Here is an 18,027-nt window from a genome sequence, read left to right on the forward strand (position 1 = left end):
AATTTTTTTTCAGCATACATAGTAAATGTTGTTTTTTTTCCGTTAAATACCTGTACATAATTATTTATTATATAATACAGTGCTCCTGAAAACATTATCAGTGATATAAGTTGGCTACATTTTTTTATTTCCTTTTAATTTGTATTATTGAAATAATACAAGGCTATTAATAATGATGATGATGATGAAATGATGATGATATCTAAATCTTATTTATTTATAACCTTTCAGAGTGCACTTTATGTAAGAATAAAGTTAAAAAAGATCATGATTTTTTTAACAGGACACACTGCAACACAAGTACAGTAAATAAGTAAATCTGCCCCCATTTTTGCATCCGAACAATTAACAAATTTCTCTAAAATACAGGAAAGCTCCTTTATCGCAATACATTTATTTTTTTTCCGTGGGGGTTCTGCATCCCTTTGAATCTCCTTCCTTTGACCAGGTTACACTGCAACTTCCCAAAACCTATTTACCTTCGTTACGGTATATAATGTGGCCTTTTGGGTAATTTAATTTCCCGCCTGTGCTCTACACAGACCATGAAACCTCAGTTAGTTACCTGAGGAAACATGGACGTCATATTTAAAACAATGTTAGTGGTTGCATGAGAGTTTCTGTTTTCGTGGTCGTGTAAGATTTTTATCTAACATCCGTTTGCAAGCCAAGGTTTCATTATCAAAATAATTCAGCCCTGAACATGATCTCATAGCCAGTATGACGAGTGGTCATCTAGATTGAAAAACGCTCCAAAGTTCTGGCTAACATGAGCTTGATCGCCTCCAGATGCTGGCGTCTTATGCCAAAAACCACTTGTGGCTTTTGGCATGATGAAAATATTCGAATCTCTTGTTGTTTTGTTTTGTCTGTATTCTTTTGTCAGGACATGGCTTGTTGTTGCAGTTGTGTATTCTAAGCTACATAAGGATCCAATTGTTGTTGCGTTAAACTTTAGCAGAGAGAATCGCATTCTCTTCACACTTCATTGTGATGTTGAGGTCTGAGAAATCCTGTTTTTTTTTTAGGTTTTAAATCGATCCATTATCTACAACATTGTTCTCTGGTTTCTTGTCCTCCTTTTAAAGTGTTGCATTTAAACAAAGGCTTGAGCTTCGTCACACTTTGCCCTTCAACGGTTATTAGAAGAGATATCTGAGGATACATTTATCAGTTTGACATTAAGACTCAAGACGCTTTTGTGACGAAGAAAATCAGTGAACGATGAAGATCCACTCATGGATTAATCCCCTTGTGAACACAATTAGTTCTCCTTTGTGAAACATTGTTTTATTTTTCAACGGACCAGTCAATCCACAGTGCAGCTGTCCGAGTAGCAAATTGATTTTTGAAGAGATGTCCAAAACTTTTTAAAATGAGATGAAAATGTTTGGCGGCCAGCTGCTTCACCTGACTTTTAATCGTCATGAAGAACAAATGTTTAACTTTCAGTTTAAAACGCATGAAGAAACACATTTATCTTGAGCTGGCAACGCAACATTGGTAAACGTCTTCTTTATGGGAAAAAAGTATGAAAATACTAGTATTAGTGTAAATACTATGATATAATAACTACTCCAGACATACATTTAGATGTATTTTTCTATTAATTGTGTAAAAAAAAAAAATGTGTACCACAAATCAACAATGTTCCTTCAAACATTTTTAAAGATACTTTGGGTGTGACTAACTTGAACTGCGATGAGTGGTTTGTTCATCCATATGGTTGTTTGAGGCTGGAAATAGATTCCAAATATTCCAATACTTATACCTTCAATACTGGTTCCTGAACGATCATTTTTCTGATAACAATATCAATCCAATTCCATCAAATACAATCAATTCTTGGAAAAACTAAATTTCATTACACATAGTGCAAATCTTTCATTTTTTCCGCTTTTTGTTAGTTTCCACTTACACAGTTTTTTCCAGTGCGAAAGAACACTTGCTTACAAGTGACAAATCAATCTGATGTTCACAGTCGGTATCAGTTTTTCTTATCAAATTTTGATTACATTTTGGTCGGTGTTAGAAAAGAAGTTCGATACCCAGCCCTCGTCATGATGGATTTATGAGGATATTGTTCAAGTTTTAATCAGTATTCATGCCAAACTGGGAAAAAACGCATTCTCTCAAAATTAGCTTTTCTCCCCCAAAAAAACACAGAAGTCAGTCAGTTTTTGGGATGGATACTAACATTTTGAGTGACAAACTCAATCACACGAGGGGGGGGGCATCTTTAACCCTCATTTTATCTCAGGGTCAAGGTGACCCAAAAACCTGAAAACAAACATCTTTTAGATATCCCTTTTGTTGCTTTTGGGTCAAGGTGATTTGTTTTTGGGCCTTCGGGTCACCTTGACCCTGAGATAACACAAGGGCTAAGCACTCTTTGGTAAATATAGACTTTGTTTCATATGCAACAAACTGTCAGATTATTTGATACTTGCTGAGTATAATATTCTGGCATCTGTATAGGTCACAATATCAACATGAACATACAAATCTACTCTGATTTAGAGACAACCCTCAGGCGGGCCACATTAATGGACATGTGCAATAGAGTGCAAGTCTGTCATCGATGGGACTCATCTCAGGGCTGAAGACGATGGCGCATCTTAGAATCTCATGCTTCATTTATCCGTATAAAAATGATCAACTTGACCGTTTTTTGAACTGATGTCGAGTCATAGACTGAAGCCCATTCCTTCATTATTCCCTCACCGACGGGCCAATAAAACCCCAGCTTTGAATCATCACATGTCTGCGATGATATCAGGTCTTGAGCTGAACCCGCCGAACCTCATGATGTTGTCATCTGTGGAACAAACGGAGACATTTTTCACAAGATCCAGCTCAGTTCAGATGAAATGGAAACGGTTGCATTCGTCATCCCTGCAGTGTGCGACAGGCAGGGACACGTCAGCGTGGCCTCACTCCAGCTCCCGACATGAGTACATATTTGTCACTCATTGTTGCAGTGAGCAGCAGCCATTGTTTTGGATTGTGCGTGTTTATAGGCCCGAGACAATGAGGGCGGCCGCGTCACTGGTGTGTTCAGGGCCCCCGCCTCATTACCGCTTTGTGCCAGGATGAACTGCTGGTCAGCTTTATGTTTGTGTTAGCAATGCCATGTCTCCCTGTTTATTGTGCGGAGGAATTCTAATTGACTTAAGTCATTTGAAAACTGCAGCTAGAGTTCGACACTGGGGGAAAAAAAACCCCCTGATGATGATGGTGAAGCTGTGACCTTTTTTGATGTTTGTTTTGTAAACCACCTCTCCATCATGTTTTATGTCTAGCAAAGCGGTGGTGCTGTGTTTAGAACATAACAAGAGCCACGATAATGAAAAGAAAAAGTAGAGAACAAGAAGGTAAATGTGATCTTGTGACCCTTCAATCAAGGAGATACATTTCAAAAGAGACATAAAATCTGAATTTTTGATATAGTTGCCAAAATAAAACTGAGAAAATGTCGTTTCTCAACCTTCAAAGTTATGGTTAAAATCAACTCAAATTATTTTAATAATTGATAACAAAAAACATTCGCCTTGAGTGATGGTTACTTAGTTTTAAATTGTGGGTATTTTTCTTTCCTGGACCATTTTTCTTCTACGGTATTTCTTAGAAGCACCTTTGCATGAAGTCATTAAATGCTATGACAAAAATTGAAGATAGTTAATTTGAAGCCAATGCCTTTGTTTCTGATGGTGTTCTTAAATAGAAGTGAAATTGTATTTACTTTTATACAGATTTAATTGAAATAAAGACCATAAGATATAGAACATATGACTTAGCTCCAGAGTTAATTTGAAGCCAATGTTTGCCTTTTTTGTTTTTTATCCGTTTGTTTCTGTTGGTGTTCTTAAATAGAACTCTCAGACTGAAGTTAAAAAATAGCTATATATATATATATATATATATATATATAGAAGCATTATCAAATAAATCTAAACAATAATTAAATACATTTTATATATATATATATATATATATAGAAGCATTATCAAATAAATCTAAACAATAATTAAATACATTTTATATATATATATATATATATATATATATAATTTCTTTGATTGGACTCTAGGCAAAACATTTATATATTTCACTTCAGTTTTAAAGTTGTGGTTCGCCACACAAATAGAAATAATAAAAAATGATAACCAAAAATATATGTTAAAAAGATAATGGAAATTCTGCATTACTACTCCCATTATTTAATTTATTGCAAAATACTAGATTAAAATGAATACTAATACCAAATTAATGAATTATGTTAGGAGAATAAAATGTCCATTAATATATTAGCAAATCTAAATGACTATGAAAAAAAGGTAGAAGAAATTGTATGGATTTGAATTTGTTAAGGGTATAAATATAAGGAATTATCAATGAACATTGATCAAGAACCTACAAAGATATAGATATAGACTTTAGAGCACAATTATTAACAAATTCTTGTTTTTTTAATGCAACTTTTCTCTTCAATAGTTTAGTACTTTTCTTTCCAACTTAACTTATAACTGAGCGACAAGATTGATGCTGATATTCAATTCATCTTCTAGTGTTTGAATAGTCTTCTAAAAAAGTTCTTTATTGCAAGGCCGTCCAACTTTAGAGCTTTAAGATCAAGCTTGAACTTTTTTTTTTTATTGAAATCGTAATTTATCAATACAACTTCTCACTTGAGGTCACAGTTTAATCGTTTTGAGAAAGTCTTGTTATACATGTAGCGGTTTTTTTTTATTCTGTTCTGTGGTCACATGGACAATTTTTCCGATCGTCGACCGAGGTCAGAAGCTTCGGTGATCAAGGCCGAAAAAGCGTAAAACGAGCTGTAAAACTCGCAGGTTGGACTTCAAGGGCAGCAGGACTCGGTTATAGTTTCTTTCCTCTCAGTGCAGGTTGAAAAAAGACGCCCGGCAGCAGGTTTTTCCTGGAGCGTCTGAGGGAGCTGCCGTCAGCGATGTTAGGTCTGCCCCTCAGTGATGGAATTTATCGTGAAGCTGAGCGTCTGCCCGAGATGAAAGCCCGAGCGACCTTTTCTAAATCTCAACGAGACAAAACAGGATTGCACCACTTCGAGAGGTCAAAACTGAGAAAGATAGTTTCTGCCCCCGCAACATATTTTAGTTGTGACTTCCAGTTCAAAGCCGAGATGAAAGTGCTGCTGCGCTCCCAGCAGGAACCAAACCCTTAATAATTTGTTATTAAACAAGATTTTATTTTCAAGTGCTCCTCACTCTTGAACAACAGTGTGTGCCACCTGTTCTTTTCATACCTTCAAGGACTGATCAAACTCTTCTCTCCTTCCACAGAGCATTCAAAACAGGTGAAGACCAGAAGGTAAGCATCTCTAACCTCCTTCTATCTTCTGTGTAAACACTTGCCTGCTCTGACATGTTTGCTGCTGAAACCTCACACTGTTATTATTATTAACCCGCGTGTGATAGAACTCAAGGGTGTGTGTTTGTGTGTTGTGTACACTCAACACTAAATGAGCAGTTTAGTGGGTGAAATCATCAGAACATTGCTTTGGCATGTCCTCTTTTGTACACTGAGTTCTTCCTCAATTATTAACTTTCTATGTAGCTTGTTTATTATCCATTTATTTACGTGTTTTTATTATAATTTGGAGAAGCTAACCAATAAGCTCTGGATTGTTTTTAACTCCAGAACCAGAAATATTTAAACACACAAGCCTATATATAAAAACATACCCCCCCAAAAAAGTTAATTGCATTAAAAATACTATATAATAATAATAATAATAATGCTGAATCAGCAGAAACCTGAGGAAACAAGATTGTTTCATATTTAGTTTTTAATTAACTTAAATTTTCAAAAATAAAACGCTTTTCAGACAGAATTGGAAAACTTTTATTGCTTGAATAATTTATTAAACCGAAATAATATGAATGCAATAAAAAGATGAATAAAAGAAAATACAATAATAATATACAATACATTTAAATAAAACAAGATGCATTGCCATGAAATGACATATAAATAAATAATTAATTAAAATGAAATAAAATACACAAGTACTAATGAATAAAATTAAATACTTTATTTTTTCTATTTCTGTGCGTCTAAAACAAAAGTTTGCTTTTGTCTTTTAAAAGTGAAAAGTAGTGGGGGTTGTTATTAATTTTTAATAAATGTTTTCTAACAGAATTACATATTTACCAGCAACTAATCTCTGCTGCAAACCAGGAAATACTGCAATAAATTATGACTCAAATTGTTGTTTCACCTCCATGAGAAATTCAAATTTTAGCACCGTTTAGTTTCTATAAACTTTTCATAAATCGGGCTATTTGTTTGTAAATAAAATCAATAATAAAACGTATATAATGTCTACATTCTAGCAAATATAAGAGTTTGACAAGTCTCCTTTATTATTTCTCCGAGCCTCATTAATGGGAAAGACTTGACAAAGCCTGACTTTTGCAACCAACTGTTAAAACTCTACTCGTTGGAGTGATGGCAGTTTCTGTGAGCAGCACAAAGGGAAGAAAATCTTGTATGTGCTGACACCGTGTCGAGTATAAACTGCAGGCGTTTAGACTTCAGCAGCAGAAGCAGAAAAGTTTGGCAACTCTTGGTCGACTGCCAACACAAATAAAATGGCTTCTTCACACTTGTTGGGCACGTCTTCAGTGCAGCGAAAAACCCCCGCAGGCTTTGACAAAGCTCCGCTTTACGGAGTTATCCTAGAATGCAGCGAGGGAAACCGAGGGATGTGTCGAGTTTGTGCGACACTTGAATTTCTCTAACCGCACTTTGAACGCTTTTGCTGTGTTGTGTGTCTCTCTCGCTCCCCCCTAATTCAGGGTTCGCTCGGCCCGGCGTCCGTGCAGCCGAAGTACTCCTTCGCTCCCAGCGCCGCCATTAACAAGATCGCCCGGCCGTTCGCCGCCGGTGCGCCGGGACCGACCGTTAAACCTGTGGCCTATTCGCCGAAACTTAGCGGCGCTCACGGTCGGCCCAGTGCACAGCAGACGCAGAATGGGTAGGTGATGCGTGTTGAAAGACGTTTTTTTTTTTTACCCACGAGGTGTTATTGTTACCTCGCACTCTCTCCGTGTCGCACTGAACTGACGAAAACTAGGTCAACTATGAAAGTGACATTTATGAGACGAGGTGCAAAGGTTTGATTTTAATTCACTGTATTGACGTGGCCCTCATTAGGTCAAAGATCATGAAGAAATTTGGTTTTATATTAATTTATTTTATTCATTACTTGTCTATAAATATAACTATTTAAATATAACTATAGTCCTTTTATTATAGGACTTTTGTTGTTTTTGTTGGTATGTATTTCCCCTCAAAAATATTTAAAATATTTGTAAAATGGGTGCTTTTATATAAAATGAAAAACAAAAGAATACATTTAAAATACAATACATTTTTGAATATTCAGCTTGATTGAAGTAGATTAATGGTCATGTTGTTATTGTGACATTATAAAGATTTGAGTGATGTCAATGGAGAGGAGTTTGATGAAGGACAAACGCCAAGATAATAAAGTTTGAAATTATAAATTCGGAATCAATGCCAATAATTTTCAGCAAACCGAGTTAGATTGATGAAAAAGGTTTGTGTGAGTTCGATGCTCCTAATTGACAGTATAACATTGATTAAAAACCTGATCAAAGTTTATATTAAAAACCAAACCTTGTTGTGATCTATGAAGATTCATTGAGAGATTTTAGGAAGGAATAAATAAGAAATAACAATACTATTCATGTTGTGTCCATAAACAAAAGTATTTTACTCTGTAAATGTAAAATATTTTGCTTCAATTCATTGCTTACAAATATATTGAAATATTTTCGTTTCATTTCATGTTCAGCAAAACTTAGGAAAAAAATACTGTGATAATTATGTGTGTGAGAAAATACGATATATTTTTTTAAGCTACTATATCAATATTCAACAGAACTGTATCGATATATTCCCCCATTTTATTTATATATATATATTTTTTAGATTTTTTTTATTTTTTATTGGCTATCAAACCAGGTTTTATGTTTTATGTTATTTATTTGGCAACAGTCATTTACGTCCTTTGCATCTAAGGCAACAATGAAATGCCGTGAGATACCGGCGATGACTGAGGATGAGAGGATACAGTCGACTCCAGTAGTTTTGAAGCTGATGTTTGGACATGTTTTGGTTTAAAAAAAAAAAAGAAACAACTTTGTCAAGAATCAATAACCTGGTCAATAATACAAGTATATCCTTGCTCATACAGTATTGCAATATATCGTTGCTCCTGTATCGGATTACGTATCGCAAATACACACCCATAGTATTAATTACAACACACACACAGTTTGACAATGCGAGTGTAAAAAGTTCACTCACATTTGCGATATTAAAAAGATTTAATTGAACCAAGTTCTCTTAAAGATTTTACTGTGTATTAATCTTTGTATAGATTGAGAAAATATATTCAAATGTTTCTTTTAAACATTCATACTTTGACAGAATTGCGATGGCCTTTAAGGTCAGTGTCACTCACTGCTCCTCCTATATTGGGTCACTGTGGTGGTCTAGACGGCAGCCATCAGCGAGAGGACGTCTGATACTGTTTTTAGCCGCACTCATAAATTCTGCTGAGTTCTCTGGCAACTTTTCATTGCACCGGTGTTGGATTATTTAAGTCGCTGCCGCCGGAGAAGCTGCACGTGGCGGCGTCTCTGCTCCGATGGTTTGAGGACGGATTCGTCTTTGACATTTGTTAACAACCACTGACAGCTCTGATAGTGTCATCACATGATGCGTCTAGACGCAGAGGTGATGTCATTAAAATGATTTTAAGATGTCACTCTTTCGAGAGAAACGTTCTTTTTTTTTTCTCCCCCTCCTCTCTCTCGTTCCTCTTGTCAACAATTTTATGAAGTGGTTCTTTTTTTAAACTCTCTCTGTGGCATTTACTCTTTGCTGATCCTGAGCCTTGAAGGAAATATTTGAGTAACTTTTTTCGGGGCAAATGTCACATCCAGTTACGTGACCGAGAAGAGCAACCCGTGCACATGGCCGCCGGGATTCCGAGGGGAGAAGTGATATTTCGGGGTCAGGAAGGCAATGGGCGGGTTTTTGACAGACAAACAATGCGGCATCTCTCTGAGTGAGCTCGCTGACAAGAACAGCATGTCTCTTGTCACCTTCTGCATGTTTTCTGCATCCTGATGAATTTCCTGCCTTGTGTTGAGCACAACCTCATGTCATGCGTTGACACCTCCTCTGCCGCTGTTCCCCCTAAAGCCTGCCACCTGACCTCCTTTTCTCTCCCTTTCTCCTTCATGCTCACGCCGCAGATGGAAACTCTTGACAAGTCAGTATATTGTTTCGTCTTTTTATCCACATTCCATAAATATATTTGTGCATTTTAAACATGGTTCTGACTCACATGTTTTAATACAAGCAGAACTCAGGTCTTACTTTAGTATCAATGCAGTCAAATCAAAGAAACAACAAATGTTGATCTTTTTTTGGAATAAGCTATTTTTCTTGGTGTCAATGATTATTATTTAAATGATCATTCGTTGATACCAAATATGTCAAAATGATTCAACTCTTCAAAATAAAATAGACATTTAATTTATAGTAACATCTTTTTTTTTTTTTCACCTTTTAAAACGCAAGCGAAAAGTGACTAAAAAAACAAATATTGAAACTTCAGTTCTGACAATAATAATCACCTCCATGCTTCTCTATTTAACAACTATATTTTCTGCTGACTCCATACAAATGTAATCGTTTTTTCCGTTCAATTTTCTTATATGGAAATATTAGGCAACCATTCCAAGGATCGACGTTTTAACATGTTCTTTCAGTTTGTATTTCTGTTCATTTCAAAAGTTTAACTGTACTTTTTATACCATTCATTACTTTTCAAATGAGGTTTTTACATCAGTTATTGATGCATATAATATCAAACGGTAACCCCTCGAGTGAGAAAAGACACCAATGATGTTTTAAAGGGCAACAATTGATCTTTAAGTTCCTCTTAACTCTTTCCACTAACTGACCTCAGTGCAGTTGTTACATGTGACCTCTGGTCTCCTTCACAGGGGTGAAGCTACTTACTTTGATGAGATGTACCAAGTGGCTAAGTAAGAGGCATGTGCATGGATCTTGTGTTCAGGGATCACGTGTCCTATGATGACTTTTACACACAGGAGAAAAATTGATTATCCTTCGATTGTTTTCAACGGAGAACAGAAAACTAAATGATATCTTAGCAATTTTTCTGTCTGCTAAAGACAAAAATCACTTTATATTTCTCTTAATTTTTAATTTATTTCCCGTTTTAAAACATATGTCAAGTAAGCTTAAAGTAAACAAACAAGAAACAATCTTGTATGATTCACTGCTATCAACTTAAATTTCATTTTTTATTTTGTAAATTCTTTAAACTTTTTGTAAAATAATCTTTATTTATGATATCTATTTGTACAATGTTTTTTTTAGGATTTGGTCCACTTTAGTTATGAATTAAAAATGAAAAATAATTATAAACTTTATTGATCCCTCTGGAGGTCTCCTTTGGGAAATTGTTTTTCCAGCACACAGCAACACAGACAATAGATTCATAAAACAGAACTTGAAAAAAGTTCAATAAAAAGAACAAAAATACAAATGACAAAAATCAAAGTATAAAGGACATGGATAAAAACTAAAAATAACAAAGAAAGGGATACAAAGATTAACATGGAATATAATCATATTTTCACTTCATTCTTGCCCCCAAACTCAGAATTAAACAATCTAATAGCACAAGGAACGAATGAGTCCCTGAGTCTATTAGTGTTGCATCTTGGGAGGAGCATTCATGCTCCATCTGCTCCATCTGCTGGAATTACAAGATAATCTTAGTTTTTACGTATAACTTTAATTATTATTATTGGTATCATCATCATAAAAGTCATTAGTATTACTAGTTTTATCGTCATTGTCATCATGTATATATTTTATTATTATTATTATTATTATTAATAGTATTCTTATTATCTTTATGTATTAATAGTATTATTACATCTGCATCATATTTCACCAGTATAATGTCATGTAATAAATGTACTTAAACTTATTTCAAGGTCTTTCTAAAAAAACTAGCATATTTTTTGATAAATGATTAGTTTAAATTAAAATGGAAAGGATGGGTAAACGCTTAACAGTAGTGAAGTAGTGTATCAAGTGACCAGTTGTGTTCATAGTTGTCGTCTGTCATTTGCAGCAGTGGCCTCATTGTGTAACGTTCGTGCAGATACAGCCAGTAGGATTGTGTTGATTGACAGGACGGAGGTCGCCAGGGTCGTCTGGTAGCATGACGAGCGCCGAAGTCGGACGTGTTTGTTTGCTTGTGGTCGGCGTCGCTCGCTGTGGTCGCTTCTAAACGCTGCTGTGTGCAGGCACGGCCTCAGGGCGGAGAACATCCCCTGCTTTATCCCCAACGACCGCAGCAAGAAGAGGCTGATCCAGGACACTGAGGACTGGCAGCCTCGCACCGGCACCACTCAGTCCCGCTCCTTCCGCATCCTGGCACAGCTCACGGGCACCGACTTCAGTAAGTCAGGAGGGTGTCAGTGGGTGTAGAAGGACAGTAGATCCAGAGTGACATGGGTTCACGGGGAACTGTCAGGCGACCGCGCTGTGTTTGACTGCCTCAGTGTTTTTGTTTGGTTCTGACTTGTTCCTCTCCTGGCTCTCAGTGCAGGACCCAGATGATGAGATCATGAAGAGATCGAGGTAAAAGCATGAAGGAGATGCTCGTGTGTCTCGGGTCCAAACAGTGTTGAGTCTTGGAAAAAAAATGCCACTAATGAAGTTGAACGTGTGATATTTTTAATCTTATGAGTAATCAGAGCACATGAAAGAGTCACATGACAACTTTTTCTACTTTTACTTGTTTTTTTTTTGTAACTAACATTTTGTTTACCTGCAAGAAAATAGTTTTGGACCTCATGCATGAATTAAATTAAACATAGTGCATATTAATAATAGATACATTAAATAAAAAAAACTGAAAACCTCTGTAGAAAGTGGGAGGAGAGTAAAGACTAAGTTTAGGTGCATTATGGGTAATTTGGAAATCTTTTTGATTTATTATTGAATATGGTATACGTTTCGTTGAAATTGGAGCTTTCAACTTATTGAACTTTGCCTCCCCCTACAATTAACAAAAATAGCTGAAATTCTGGAAATCTCTGGTAAATACTATGTAATGCACAGGGTTTAATTTTCAATCAAATTGGATTTATTAGAATTTTCGTTCCTTTCCCTTGACCTGATCGAGTTGCCCTCCTCCCTAAAACCTCCACTTTGAGTTTTAAAGAGTGTTTTTTGAATCTATAACAAATAAAAATCAGTCTCTCAAAGAAACAGTGTCTTTGTAATAGCTGTGAAATAACAATACAATTTGGTTAACAAAAGAAAAATAGTTTTATTAACATCTGAGGTGTTGATTTGAATGTTGGGAAATTGTCCTAAATAAAAAAAACAATTTTATTTAATTTATACACGTTAAGAAACATTTTTAAAGCTAATGACATTTACTCGACACACTAGATTTCGTAGAATAACCCAAAACGTTGTATTTTATTTTGTTCTCTTGTTTAATAATTAAAAAAACGTACAATAGGTGATTGACAACAAATATTTTTTAAATAGTTTTGTTCATTAGTTCTATATAAAGACTATAAAATGACATTTTTAGTCATTTCTAATTGATAATCTACGACCTCAGTGTGTTATTTTTCCCACTCGTATTTTAGTTTTGATATACTTTCATCTCATACCTAAACCTGAGACGGGTCTGGTTAATAATATGTAACGTCACAATCCCATTAACAAAACCTTAACAAACATCAAATTAAGAAAAAGTTGACAATAAATAACATTGTTCACCACTTAATGATTAATTTTTACATAACTAACATGTATTTATTGACGCAACATTGACATTTCTATCTTCTCAATGTCTTCTAACATGTCTCGCTAACAGTTACATCTCTATTGTGGAAGTTTCCTTTGCTGTTGAAACCAAAGTCGAAGCAGGAAAGTTAAAGGATGCTTCCACAATATTCGGACTGTTATGAATTTTCTCCTCACTGACTCACACATAATCTGCTTTCACTGACTTCCTGCTGTTCCTCCTCTATAATCTCCCCTCCTTATCTCTATCTGGTGTGGTCAGGGAAAAGTTCCTGACCGAGATTCAGAGTCCCCGCTACGCCCGCCTGAGGGACTGGCATCACGACAGGTCCGCTCGCGCCCTCAATATCAAATCCTGAGCAGCCGTCCCCGGAAAAAAAAACGCCCACGGACCCCGGCCGACCAGACGTAGACGACGATCGACCACGAAGACTTTGTGACGAAGACGACTGATAACCGTTAGAGAAAGAAAGAGGAGGAAATGATAAATGTAGCTGAGATGACAGAGCTCAAAAGTGGAACCTTGCATACTGAGCCCAAGTTGAAGATTTCCCTCTGAAGCCACTTTATTCCCATTTCATACTGTGATACTTTAGAAGAAGAAAAAAAACGGAAGAACGAGGAGAAGGGAGGAAGTCTCAGTATTTGTTATTCTATTTTCATTGTTAATCTCTTAACCCTTCTGTCCTTCTCACTTCCTGCTGTTTCACGTTGATCTCTTTCGAGGTTTCATCTCTCATCGTATTCTGTGCTTCTCAAAAGATAGAAAACATGAATGTGTACTTGTTTATCAGCTGTCATCAAAAATATAAAAACCTCTGGGGAAAAAAAAAAAAAACACCCTTTTTTCTCTCTGTCTTTATTTCTTCCTCGCATGCTTACGTCTGCACTTTCCTTTCCAGGCTTCAAGAATCTCTTCATCTCTGACAAATCTTAAGTCGTAACCAGACGCATCCTGTGATTTTATAGTTGGGATTTAAAGGCTGTCTCGTCAGAGATCAAGGTTTGAGGTTGGATTTTATCGTCTCACGAAGAAAAGGGTTGTATAATTAGGATATAAAGACGAGCAGGAACGTACACTTGTAAACACGACTTACAAGGACTAATTTAGAGAACGCTTTGACGCTTTGAAAGAACTTTTAGAGCTGCAGATTTCATGGATCTTAGAGTTTGAGTCTCCGTTTAAAATATGTTTTCTTGAGCTGTCAGCAAATGCTTTCATGGGTGAAAATCTTATTTCTGTGACAAGTTTTATGAAAAGATGGTAAGAAAAATCCTTTAGTAGTTGACCATGTTGACAATATAGGTATTAATAGCCATCAGTTACACTAATTATTTGATAAACACCGTGAAATATGTGTTTATTCATAAGATTTAGTCCAAGTCTTCCACATCTGAGGATTTTAATTATAAGAATAGTCCTATTTATTAACAGAATGAATGTTACTTTCAAAAATAACTATCTCATGTTTTTGTCTTTAGTTTCTAATACTTTTACTATTTGTTTTATTTTTTATTTTCACCATTACATTGCTAAATTCCCATTTTATTAAATAAATATTTCAACCAAATCTTAAGCTATTTATTTATTTTATGTTTTGACACTGGTCAAAACTGTTTTTAACAGGGACCAATATTTCCAATTATACCCATAGTTTTATTTTAATACAAATTGGCAGGAACAGGCACACATTAGAATATTTGTAATATATGGATTTGTATGAAATTAGAAAATATATGCTAAAAGCATGATTATAACAATGGGGGAAAAGAAAAAGGATTTGGTTTAAAATAAGGACATTTTTGTGTGTTATGCTTATGCTATGTAGATAAAATGGACATAAGTGTTTTTTTTTAATTTACTATATATTAAATAATAGATTACACTTTAAGTAACAATGTTCATCATTTGAAGTGCATCTCCTCATTTTTTGAAAGCCCATGAAATGGAATAAACACAAAAGGTTTTTGTGAAATTACATTTTCTTATTTACAATATCACCTGTCAGGGGGACTGTTTAGCTATAAACCAAATTTTTCTTTTTTTTGCTATAAATGAAGAGAATTCTATATCAAATTGATATGTTATTTTTAAGTGTATGGGTGTAGTGTGAATTGTTGATTCGAGGGTGATGAAATAAATTAATAAATAAAACTTAACCTTTAAATGTGAATATCTTTCATTAAAAACAAAACTTAATTTGAATAACCCAACATTTTGTTATTAATTTGGCCCAAATTAACCTTTTTTTTTATCTTTATGAGTTGCTGCAGAGAACCAGACGTTGATGAATATCAGTGAGTAAATATCTTTTCTTGAAAGATCAGCTCAGGATGTTGCTATTGACCATCTTTATCTGAACAGTAGAGGGCGACGTACTTCAATTCTAACCTTTTTTTCTGCACATTGAATTCCTAAATCTGGGATATTTTGAGATAAACATGAAATGTGCGCCTCTGTCAGATGCTCAGAAGTCAACATCAAAGGCCTCTTAAAGCGCTACAACTCTGCGAGTGACGAGATGATGTACACCCGTCACGCTGGGAGAGGAATTGGAAAAGTGAATTAAGTGGCAGGAAGGTGTGACCTTGGCTGGTCCTGGCGGGAATACACCCTGCAAGGTCGCTGTATCCTATTTCCCTGTAAGCAGGTTGAAGTCCACTCCATCAAACCTCAAAGATTGTCAGCTCTTGGTAAAAAAAAAAAAAAAAGGCAACATGATGTTTGTAGCTTCGGGGTTGTGGCTTTTACCGCAGTGTCGATTTGGGATTTGTTCAGTGCGGTCCCCGAAGACCGACCATGTGGGTCGGCGAGGGCAGATGACATTTTGTGTCCTCTACTTGAACCCACAAGCCAAGATCTAGCCTGCATTCATTCCCTGTGAATTCCTCCGCCTTCTCTTCCCACAACTCTCCTGGTGATGAAGTCTGTCTCTACTTTAATTTGAAAAAGATTAAACTTCTCCGTCACCAGCACTGCAAGTCATCTTTTTTTTTTCCGGTTGCAATTTCAGAGGGATTTAATGTGCTTATTATTCCGATTCTGCTGTTTGGAAATAGACTTCTTCTCTTATAGCTTCAAGCTGCAAGTAGCTGCAGCCACGACTGCCTAATGACTGTATTTGTTGCGTGGATTGACAGATGCTGCTAAATAAAGGAGTGTCACGAGTTGAGATGTTTTGTTTTGGTGTCATTATATTTGGTGGAAACGGTTTCATCATCTTTCATTAGTGTGCTGTAGATGCCACAGTTGATGACGCAAACACCAACGCTCCAGGCCGCTTTCTTTCTTTCCTTCTTCCCCAAAGTTGAGTCGACTCTGTAGCTTCACTCTGAACTGCTATTCAGAATATACTCTATCATCTGAAGGTGGAATATTTATCGGTACAGTGACAACTGCTGCAGGAAGCCAGAATTTATCGTCACATTTATACATGGGCTTATCTCTAGATCTGTCGGTAGTGTTTTGACTTTGTTGCTCCGGAACGTTAGTCTGAGTGGAGCCGTTAATAACTTTTAAAATACCGCTGCGGCAGTTTAGTCTACACTCCACGTTGGCTTTTTAACTTTCACTATGATGTAACTCTCCTTCCCTTTTATTTAGAGGTTTACACTTGTGTTAGCTCAGGGTCAAGGTGACCCGGAGGCCTGAAAAAATTGTGTGGTATCCCTTTTTTTTTGTGTCTTCTTGTTTAGACTATTGTAACAGTTTATTTTCATGTCAAAACAAGAAGGAGCTGCTGCAGTTAATACAAAAGCAGGTACAATTCTGACCTGCTCTAGTAGAAGAACTCGCATTTCCCCGATCCTTAAAACTCTTCCCTGGTTTCCAGTTTCTTTCAGGATCAACTTTAAAATTCTGGTTCTCACTTTCAGATCTATTCATGGTCAGGCTCCTCCTTCCATCAGTGATCTGATCCAGCCTTACACCCCTGCTCGGGCTCTTGGGTCTGTGGATCAGAATCTACTTATGGTTCCTGAACATGCTTCAGGACCAGAAGAGAGAAATCCTTCCAGGCTGTTGCTCCTAAGCTTTGGAACGATCTTCCTCTCCCTCTGTGTTTGATGGATCTACTGACTCCTTCAAGAAACATCTCAAGACATTTTTATTCGTGCAGGCTTTTCCTTGATAATCTTAGACTCCTGTGTTTGTCTTGGTGGTGTCTTGACCTTTTAAGTATATATTTTATTGAGTATTGTTTTGATTGTTTAAGCGCTTTGTGACTCTGGTCTGGACAAGCTCTATATAAATGTAAATAACTTTCTCTCCCTCTGCGTTTTATGGAGTCTACTGACTCCTTCAAGAAGCATCTTTAGACATTTTTATTTATGCAGGCTTTTTCTTGATTATCTCGAGGCTGCTATGTTTGTCTCTATGTTATCTTGGCCTTTTATGTATGTATTTTAACTGTGAATTGTATTTTTTGAAACACTGTGACACTGGTCTGAGAAAAAGGCGCTTTGATGAATGACTTCCCTGGCTCCCGTCAATACATATGCAGTGGTTGAGGTTTTTTCGCCTTGACCCAGACACAACACAAAGGTTAAGGATAACCTCCTCTATATTAATACAAAATAAATACATTTGGGATTTCACAGATAATTTGGCCGCTAAAAAAGTGCATTTTGGGTTTGCGATCGAACCACTTTCAACTGAAACACTAATTCCAAAGCAAAATTATCTAAGCGAAAGCTCTGCCAGCAAACACTCGCCTGGATACAGTCAACATGTCCGCAGTCTGGAAGTGTTTTCCTGTGCACCTGAAAAAAGACCCATAAATGGAGTTTGGAAAATGTGTTATGCTGAACTGAGTAGACGGTAGAACAGCACTTGCTGTTTGAGCTGATCATGAGTTCCTGACGACCTTTACTTCTCAGCAGTTGGCACTTCTAGAACATGTTCTCTGTTTTTGTGCCCTTTGAGCTCATTTACATCGTGATTTAACGTTTCATTACAGCGCTTAACCATCTCCTAAGCAATGGGATAGACTAAAAATGATATTAATACAGAACTATATATATATATATATATATATATACTATATATATATATATATAGAATATAATTATTTAAAG

The 18,027-nt window shown here is 36.0% G+C and overlaps 2 protein-coding genes across 3 annotated transcripts in view; both read left to right on the plus strand.

Moving 5' to 3' along the window:
• The window catches only part of LOC148071822 (PDZ and LIM domain protein 7-like), a 55,392-nt gene that overhangs the window by 23,830 nt on the left and 13,535 nt on the right, over positions 1-18,027 (plus strand). For both annotated transcript variants that reach the window (XM_087798598.1, XM_087798599.1), the window contains exons 4-5: positions 5,322-5,349; positions 6,840-7,018. In XM_087798598.1, coding sequence (XP_087654724.1) covers positions 5,322-5,349; positions 6,840-7,018 — 207 coding nt within the window. The remainder of the gene's footprint in view (positions 1-5,321; positions 5,350-6,839; positions 7,019-18,027) is intronic.
• On the plus strand, positions 10,095-13,784 carry LOC148071823 (PDZ and LIM domain protein 7-like). Its single transcript, XM_087798601.1, has 4 exons — positions 10,095-10,130; positions 11,430-11,584; positions 11,730-11,766; positions 13,214-13,784. Exons 1-4 carry the CDS (start codon positions 10,114-10,116, stop codon positions 13,308-13,310), a joined length of 306 nt encoding a protein of 101 aa, XP_087654727.1. The 5' UTR covers positions 10,095-10,113; the 3' UTR covers positions 13,311-13,784.

Source organism: Callionymus lyra, chromosome 9 (genome assembly GCF_982586985.1).
Source record: "Callionymus lyra chromosome 9, fCalLyr1.hap1.1, whole genome shotgun sequence".
NCBI lineage: Eukaryota > Metazoa > Chordata > Actinopteri > Syngnathiformes > Callionymidae > Callionymus > Callionymus lyra.

Coding starts and splice junctions, on each gene's coding strand:
- LOC148071823 (XM_087798601.1), top strand. Junction 11,585..11,729: donor GCTCACGGGCACCGACTTCA/GTAAGTCAGGAG, acceptor CCTGGCTCTCAG/TGCAGGACCCAGATGATGAG. Junction 11,767..13,213: donor GAGATCATGAAGAGATCGAG/GTAAAAGCATGA, acceptor TGGTGTGGTCAG/GGAAAAGTTCCTGACCGAGA.